Source organism: Lutzomyia longipalpis, chromosome 2 (assembly GCF_024334085.1).
Source record: "Lutzomyia longipalpis isolate SR_M1_2022 chromosome 2, ASM2433408v1".
In the NCBI taxonomy this organism is placed as follows: domain Eukaryota; kingdom Metazoa; phylum Arthropoda; class Insecta; order Diptera; family Psychodidae; genus Lutzomyia; species Lutzomyia longipalpis.
Genome location: NC_074708.1, coordinates 33,678,697 through 33,688,013, shown reverse-complemented (window position 1 = coordinate 33,688,013; position 9,317 = coordinate 33,678,697). Strand labels below are relative to the sequence as shown.

General features: G+C 33.9%; 2 protein-coding genes across 2 annotated transcripts in view; both read right to left on the bottom strand.

Annotated features, from left to right (window-relative positions):
- The window catches only part of LOC129790211 (serine/threonine-protein phosphatase PP2A 65 kDa regulatory subunit), a 620,353-nt gene that overhangs the window by 285,171 nt on the left and 325,865 nt on the right, over nucleotides 1-9,317 (bottom strand). The window lies entirely within an intron of this gene.
- LOC129790252 (cytochrome P450 306a1) lies at nucleotides 3-3,528 on the bottom strand. Its single transcript, XM_055827684.1, has 5 exons — nucleotides 3,437-3,528; nucleotides 3,060-3,366; nucleotides 1,839-1,984; nucleotides 1,181-1,696; nucleotides 3-1,117 (listed from the first exon to the last, which is right to left on the bottom strand). Exons 1-5 carry the CDS (start codon nucleotides 3,443-3,445, stop codon nucleotides 632-634), a joined length of 1,464 nt encoding a protein of 487 aa, XP_055683659.1. The 5' UTR covers nucleotides 3,446-3,528; the 3' UTR covers nucleotides 3-631.

Below are 9,317 nucleotides of genomic sequence, written 5' to 3'. Positions count from 1 at the left end.
TGTCTTTTTATTTGTTTATTTTTATCTTTCAAATTGCAGGTTTTTCATTAATTGAAGTAAAATAAATTAAATGATAAAAATTCGTTGAATTCTATTGGAATCCTTAGAATACTCATAGAGGCAGAAAATATTTGTTTCGGATCATAAGTAACTTCTAGGTTAGTAATGAGAAATATCATTTTCTCTGGAAACTCCAAAATAGCCTAAAAAGTGTTTTTAAGGCTATTTTTAAGCATAAAAAATCCCTTCTTGCCCCTGATGAAGGTTCACTGATAAATAGAAAACTTCGTAAGCTGCGACAAATTTTCTGTGCATGTACTGTTTGATTTTATCTTTCTCATGCTAATAACAATGGGAACATTTTTAATTTATAATTTGTTTTACGACAAATTACTTTTATTTCTCAGTCATGTTTTACTACAAAAAATCTTCAAAATTTTTATTAAGAAATATGATTAAAAATCTATTTCATACTGTGATATTATCTGTTTTCTTAAGAAGAATGATAGATTAAAAGTCTTTGAACTTTTTTTTGTTGCTAGAGACTTCTAAGAATTTTTTAAACAAGTTGTAAAGTACGATATGGACCGTTTATGTATTAATAGAAAAAAATAATGAGGATAAACTTGCCTTAAAAAATCCTTCTGCTGGCTATAAGTTTGTGATCAGGAGGTGTTAAAGTTATTCCACATATCCCACTGATGTCGTCTTCCGCAACACAAGATAGTTGAAAGTTGTATAGAATATTCCCAACAGTAAGAAACATTAGCATCCTTGCTAGTTCTTCTCCTAGGCAAATTCTCTTTCCTGTTTGAAAAGGTATAAGATGCTGTGAAGCCTGAAATTGGCCATTTGCATCGATAAAACGTTCCGGAGAGAAATCTTCGGGATTATTCCAGATTTGAGGATTCATGTGAACTGCCCACTGAAGTGGGAGGATCATTGTCCCTTTGGGGATTCTGTAGCCAGAAATTTTGGTATCTTCATTGGTTCCATGAGGTATTCCAACTGGGACTACTGATCGAATCCTCTGTCCTTCCGCAATACAGGCACGTAAATACGGGAGATCGTCGTAGTGTTCCAATCTAGGGCAGGTGGTTAATGCTCTGAACATTTCCTGAATAAGTTTATTGGTTTGAGTTATGCGCAAATTAGTAAAGAATTTGAAAAAAAAATATACCTGATGCACTTTTCTCTGAACTTCTGGATTTTTAGCCATGTAGAGAAGAATCCATCTTATTGTGGAATTGGTTGTATCGAGTCCTGCTCCAAATAAATCCGCTAAAACATGCTTCAGTTGCTCATCGCTCCACAACTTTTCCGAATTTCCAGCTACTAGCTGGGCTTGTTTGGATTTTTCTTGCAGGAAAAGACTCAAAATATTATCCTTCCGTCCCTCATTGTTCGCCTTTGCTACCAAATTTCCGTAGATTTTGTGCGTCTTGGCCTTTCCATCGAGTAGGAACTGTATTGTACGCCTAAAATGGGGAATATGCCTGAGGAATGGCAAGAAGTTGATGGGACCTGACACGCCAATGTGTTTCACGCCCTCCTCTTGGAGATGCTGCAAATATCTCCACGTTGAGTCATCACTCTTGTACTTCACACCAAAGATCAAGTCATTCAAGATATTCCCCAAATGGTGCTGCAGAACTGGCATCAAGTCCATCTCCTTCCCAATTTGTCCATCCATTTCCTGTGTTCAAGCAGACAAAGACTTGAGTGGCATTTCTTACCGCATTTGGTGCGTGCAATTGTAATGAATTTATCTCTCTATATGGATGCACGAAAGAATTTAAAAAAAAACTGCAGGGAAATATATATATAAATAAACTTACATTTATCATTCCATTGACACCATTGAGGATTCTAGTCTCGAGACTGTTCCGATTCTCATTGTATTTGGCCATACCGAGCATCTTGAGCCAATTTATTGTCATTTTCCGATGGTCTCGCCACAAATTACCCTCGGAACAAATTAAACCTATGCGCAAAAGAATGTTTTCTATTAATTTCATTCGACACAATAACTTCTATATTATGCGAACAAAGACATTCCGCGTCCTTTTGAAAGACCGAAAATTAGAAAATTTATTTATAATGGGTTGCGGAATGTTCTTCTGCGCATATTGGAAGAAATATTAATGTGGCGAGTTGGGTAAGATCCGGCTTAATTTGTTTTATGTATATATGCTTCTTACCCAATATGCAATCAAATATTTGTGCTTGAATATATTAATGCTTTTGGAATGAATAAAAAATTGTTTTAAAAAAATTCCTTGGGATTTTTTCAAAGTGTTTTAAATTGTTTTGAAAAATGTAGAAAAATTACTTTGAAAATTGAGTAACTTCAGTAACTTTTATGATGATTAAATATAAAAAATTCATGTGCCTCATGCTAAAAAAAAATCACAAGTAAAAGAAAAAGAAGGATTATCTTAATATTCACTTCACTTTTTTATAGTTTTCCATACCTAAAGACTTGAAAAACTCATAATTTTTAATTTTATAATAAGGGGAAAATCAGAAGTTGATATTATCTAAAGAAAGATTTTGTACTGAAATTTCAAGATTTCAAGCCTATTTCAAGGGTTTCTTGGTCGCTGAATAAGGCCTATTGTTAAGTAAAAATTCTAGAATTTCTCAGGGACAGCAACATGGTAATATTCCCTGGAAATCCCTTACACCGCGAAGAACTGAAGTCATCGTGGATTCGCGGAATCATTATTATAGAGGAGTTATATGATCACTAAATGAGCCGAATGGTGATTAAAGAAGGATTCAAGAAATACCATAGAAGTGAGTCACTATAAATTCCCTTTCCCATTCATTCGCGGCAGCACTCTATTTAATGTTAATGTTCTTGTGGTAGAAGATGGCAAAAGAATGCTCCTGTGACGTCAAAGAATTCCAAAGAAGACCAACAACATCCTGCTGTCTAGACTTTGGCGTACACATTTTTCTCTTTGAACCCCAACGTGTGCCCTCTGGGTTTCTCTCTTGATCGAGCATTGCAGTCTTTTATCGGGCTATGTAGGGAAAAATTGATTGCAACTCACCATAACCACCCATAATGCCATGAGTGAGGTAGAGAGGTGCTCTTCCTGTGAATTCTTCTCGTTTTAGAACATCACGAATTAGTGCTGAGTCCGATAGAACCACCGTGTAAACCGATCCCAAATGCAATCCAAATATTTTTCCATATTTCTCCGATAATTTCGTTAGCGTTAAATATGGTTTTTGACTATCCAAGGTAAAGAGGGAGCCTACAATAGGTAAACCCCATGGTCCAGGTGGGGTATTCCGTTGTCGGAAAAGTCTCAATGTAACAGCCACAGCTATTACAGCGAAAATCCCGTACAAAATCTATACAAACAACGAGGAAAAACTTTTAAATCATTTCTTAATTTCTTAAAAAAAGAAAAAGAAAAATTACTGTGATCATTTTGAGGATCTTTTCTCACTGGTTCGACTTTTTTTTTAAGTTTAAGTAAGATAACCACTCTCGGAAGAACTCAAAATCAAACTGAAGGGAGATCCAGACTATAAACACCGTGCAAGTGAGAATAGGGAGAAAATGTATATATTGTAAGAAAAAAAGCTGAATTCTCGATACATGATCTATCGCATGGTTTGTTATCTGAATCAACACACTCGTCTTCATTTTACTATCAAATTTCGACTGTATGGTATATATAATATTTATTTATGTGCATTCTATTTGGCGACAAAGCAAATCTTCCTGCGCGAGCATCTGAAATGCAAATATATACCAACATATCAGGGCTGTATTTCGATATTTTTCTTCTTGTTTCTCATGTTTTTTTATATCATATAAAAATTGAGTTGTTTTTTGTTCAAGAAATAAATTTTGCAACAACTATGTTGTTAAATACTTTAAAAACATAAATTACAAACGAATTTCGGTTTGTAACGTTAAAAAAATATAATTGAAAGAAATTAATCTTAACGTCGCTGGACAGTAAAAAACTTTTTTTTGTTAAATATTGATTGATTTGTTTAATAAGAATCAATTAATATCCTTTTAAGGCTAAGAGAATAAAGCAGTGATTATATAAGTAGCATAAAAGCTTTCGTGTAAAAAAACATTCTCTGCAATATGTTGATGGTTAATGGAATATTGGTCATGTTGAATGATATATCAACCATATACTATGGTGTTATAATTCCCCTCTTGTGTGCTACCTTCAATCCAATACAGCTACAGCCGCATTTCATTGCAATTCCCCTCAGATGTTTTACTTCTTTGCACATTTTATAATTTCCTTATACTCACATAATTGCAATGCTACCCAACACGCGACTCTGGCCATTGACCGTATTGATATTTTGTTTACATTATTTCGCCGTCAACTTTCTCAACGGCTTGGACATTTTTACAACGCCCAATATGTATGCTTTTTTTTTCGAGCAAAATGCACTGGGGACGTTTTATGGGCAGAACGAGAGAGCCCAAAGTGATGCATGAAATTGTCCCAATTGCATTTAATGCTGCCTCTCTCAATATTTTTATGTAGACATCTCCACGCCTTTCCGCAACGTCTTTTTGCATGTTGAGCAGTTTTGTGGAAGTTGTCCAAATGATATTTTTTAAGTATTTCCAATACTTTTACATTAAAAAAATATGTTTTTGTTTATCTAAACTAAAAATATTGTTTCTCAAGCTAGATTAGCTAGAAAGTTAGACCATCAATCCACCATTTTTTTAACACGAAAAAAAAAAAAGATTTTCCATGAAAAATTGAGCATAAAAGTTGAAAAAGTAAACCAGCCTTTAAGCATCTCCTTTTAGTCATTTATCCATGGACAGATGATTCTTTCTTTTCTCAAAAAAAAAGTGTGGTAAAATGTATTTGCAAAGTGACAGAAAGTCTTTCTCTTTATTGGTTTCAAAGTACACCACGTACACAAAGGCAAAAAGAGAAGTTAATTTAAAAATGTGAATTAAGAACATACTTTACGACTGTTTTATTGCCCAAAACAGGCACGAAAAAAGGCAGCTGAAGAAAAAAGCCATTGAAGAAAAGTAGGGTAAATGAATTTCCTTTTTGGCCAATAATGAACAATTTTTCGTGGTCTTCATTTATTGTTATTATTATTATCCATGGCATCCATTGGGTTTGTATGCACAAACATACTATGTATATGTCGACAAAGATGGGGAGGATGATAAAATAAGGAGAGAAACCCATCAGAGTTAAAAAAAAAAAGTAAAACAAAATTGGCGGAAATTGTCGTGCAATTTGAGTTACATCCACAGATGCATTAAAAAGCTCGTTTTCAGTCGCTTTTGGTTCTTCTTTTTTTGTAAATTCTTATTGTTTTAAGCAACTATGGTTGTTGAGCATAATTTTCATTTAAATGATTTTCACGTATTGCTCTAGAAAGGTACTGAAGAATTGATTAAAGTGTAACATAAGTTTATCTGCATATTTATGTTGGTCATCACTTGTAACATTGTTTTTTACCTTCTTTGCAACATTGTAACATAAAATTCTTTCACTTTGAAAATAAACTCGTGCGTATGGAAATAAAGAGGTGATTCATCTCTTGTTCTTATGTTTAAGTCAATCGGTTACATGTTGTACTGTGCGAGAGAGTGGGAAAATGATGCAAAATGAAATTTCTCCTTATGCTCGATCTCTGATCGGTCAATTAGAAGAGACACTGAAGAAGATATGGTGGCACATTTAAGAAATTTAATGCGCATCACTTTAATTTTGCAGAAAGCGTCTCATATTTTAAATTGTAATTCAATAAACTAGTAAAAAAACTAACACTGAAAATTAATTGATTTAATTTTAAAATCTATTAATGGTAATGATCATTTTCGCAATCAAACAATAAATCGGCCCCATGACAAAATATAAAAATCAATCAAAATATCAGAATATATTCATCACCATGTCTGAATCGTTCCACGGTTTTTATATTTTTCTTCTTTTTTGTTTTTGTTGAAATAATTATTGTTTATGTACACCAAGAAGCCACAGCGACTCACTGACCCGTTTTTCCTTCAGCAATATTGATCACTTTGTTCTCGCAAGAAAAGAAAACATAAAAAAGAGTTTCTTGTCATAATCGCCGCATTCACGCTTCTTCGTCGATTGAGTGTACGAAATTTATTATTTTTATGCAAATTGTATACAGAATTCATGACTTTTTTCCCACTTCCAATCTCCCCATTTATACCTACCTCAAATTACCATATTTTATTCTCTTTTCTCGATCACTGCGGATGGCTTAATGATCACCTCTTTTTTTTTCTTCGATGCTGTCCTGTTGTAAAGGTGATTTAAATTGATTTTTTCGTCTAGACTCTGGGTGTCAAAAACTTTCAAGTGTGTGAATTTAAGGTGAAAAAAAATGTTGTAGAATTAATGTAAATTATGAGCAAGAATATCATTATGAAAAACTTGCAATAAGGCTAGAGAAACTTGCACTCTACATTGATTCTTGAGAGTCAATTTGAGTGCTAACCGAATTTAATGGCTGGATTCTTATTTACAATGCAAACTTTCTTTACGATTTTCTATGAGCTTTTTTATACATTTTTGTTTGTGAGAACATTGTTGTATCATCTGAATTTTCTTTTATGAGAATTTCGGTGTTTTTTGGAGCTACAATGATCCTTTCGGGGGTGTCTCCGGGGGTGAAAACTCAATTCTAAAATTCATTTAATAAGAGTCTACCAACTTCCAAGAAATAAAAAAGTACAATTCTCAATTAATTTCAATAGCTGTGATCTGTTAAGAATTTCTTCACTCAAAAACCCACAAGAGATACTTTTAAATGAAAACCGGAGTTTTATTCCGTCTCTGGACCATATTTCAGTAAAAATTTATTGCATCTCTGATTGGGGTTTTTTTTGGCTCAACTTGGACACATTTCATATGCTGTGTGGAGTGTCTTTCTTTGATCACCTTCTTTCGATGCTGCCTGAGCAACTAATAAATTCCCCAGAGTGCCAAAGTTACACATAATGCAGACTCATGGGAGATTCACATTAAAAATGCTATCCAAACTTGTCTTATAAATATAAATTTAAAAGCAGTCAAAAAACTTCTCTATTTGGCTCTATTTATGCATTCGGGGGAATTTTGTCGGGAAAACTACCTTTGCGAGACAAGACAAAAAAAAATATAGCAACAACTTTGTCTCGATCGTCTCGATCTCAAAGCATAATTTTTTACAAGAGCTTTTTGTCTATATATATTGTGGACTAATTGGGCGAGAGATGATTTCTGAATTTATTGCAGAACAAGAGAGAGAGACGAATATTTAAATTATATTTTTGCAGTGGTGGTCACAAACGAATTTATGGGTGAGGTACATAAAAAGAGGTTTTAATTTAGAAAAGTGGCGGGAAGAAATGCGTGCTGTAGACAAAACTAACCGTGAGGTTGATGAACTCCCCATAATATAATTACGAAATGTCTCCAATATTGCCCACCGAAACCTCTAACATTCTTCGCGGTGTGTTGCCACTCCGCGAGTCTTATTTGCATGATTTTTATTTCACCTCCGCTACCCAGAGATGGGGTTTTCCTGCACGATTGGTACGCACGGGAATTGGGGCCGAATATTGCACCAAGATGGGAAATGGATGGCGGATGCAGATTAGGTGTTGAAATCACTAATAAACCTATTCAAATGATGAGAGCCTGCTGGGCTCTATACGACGTCCAGTGCATCGTTTGGAGCGACGTCATCCGCGGATTAGTGATGGTGACGTAAATTTGCGAAGAGGTGAATCGCCGCTGAGGATCGGAATTGCTTTTTATACGAGATGGAAGAAGGCACATAGACCTAGTTAGAGTGGAGCTATACAATAATTTAGCGTATTAAACCAATCGCGCGTATGTGGCGGAGATGGGTTTTCGAAGAAAAACACGTCCTCTACCAAGCAATCTCCATGCTAAATTGAGACTCTATGTACAAGCAATTCCCTCCTCAATTGTGGAGACACCGTGTGGAATGTGTAATATGTATTTAACATATATTAATTCTATGGCACCAGCCAATACACCTAAACCACACACCTATATTTCTTTCTGCAAAGTGCAAGTCAGTTCATTGACTTCATTTTGGTTTGACGTCTCTAAAATTTTTAGTTTCATTCAAACTGATCACTTATGCAATCAATGGAGACTCAATCGTGTGTCTTTCGAACACTCTGAATGCCCGGGTACTAAGCCCCCAAGTGTTTTATCGCTTAAAAAGCTCGCATATATATCTCATGTACTAATCCAAAAAATCACAAAATTCTTCAAATACGCACAGAGGAGGAGTTTTATCAAATCAAGAAAGTGTGTTGATTTGAGGAGGTGTTTTGCAGGTAAAACATTTGAAAAATATTAAAATTAAGCTGAAAATTTTATATACAATATATATTGAGCAAATTCTTACAGCACAATATTCTTAAGACGCAATTTTCCAACAGGTTTCCAACTCGTTAAGATTTAAGAGGCAAGAAATTCTGACATAAATTACTTTGTTCTAGAAATTGCATTCAAATACACACTTTACTTTTTAATATCTACCTCACTTTGCAAGAATATTTATGTTTATGCTGAAGCATTCATTTTTTCAGAAAGGAACAGCAGCATTCAATTTGTTCAATCTCACATTGCATGTGACTCCATGAGCAAGTACGTAACTCTTCTATTGAGAGCGTTTGTTTGGGGTTACTGAACTTTTGTAATATAGCCAACAAATCGATTTGATTTGAATTAGAAGAGGCACACATTTTATTTTTGAGCACTTTGAGCATCACACGGATTACCCAACTAGGTCTCTTTGTTCCCAAATATATATTTTTTGGTGAAGGTATATTGGAGTTACATTCATTCGAAATATTCAAAATGTCTTTTACACTTGACGGTGACAAAATTTAATTTTAAAATTGGGAAAACCTCCATTTTCCGTAATTTTCTCATTAAATTCTGGGTAAAAAGAGAAAAAGCTTTGTATCATTAGTTTTCAATGATTTTTAAGTAGAAATATTTTAAGAAATTAGTTCTATTGTGCATAAAGTTCTGAACAAACATGATTGATTTGAGGCTCCAGGTGGGACAAGATGTTCTATTCTTGTTCTCAATCAAATTCCTTAGCTAAATTAGTTAATTTTCAATATAAATTGTATTTTTTGAAAGTTTTAATTCAGAAATATCTGTTAGAATAGATTAATTTAAAACTTTAAGTATGGGGAATATTTTTGAAAATTTTAATTTTTGTGGATCACCGTCGTTTAATTTCTTGTAATTAAGGCAAAAATATCAGTCGTTGAATTCTAA

Excerpts from the sequence above, each read along its gene's own strand:
- LOC129790252 (XM_055827684.1), bottom strand. Across the intron at positions 1,697-1,838 it reads GTGTCAATGGAATGATAAAT|GAAATGGATGGACAAATTGG; the intron begins GTAAGTTTATTT and ends GCTTGAACACAG. Across the intron at positions 1,118-1,180 it reads TTCAGAGAAAAGTGCATCAG|GAAATGTTCAGAGCATTAAC; the intron begins GTATATTTTTTT and ends AAACTTATTCAG.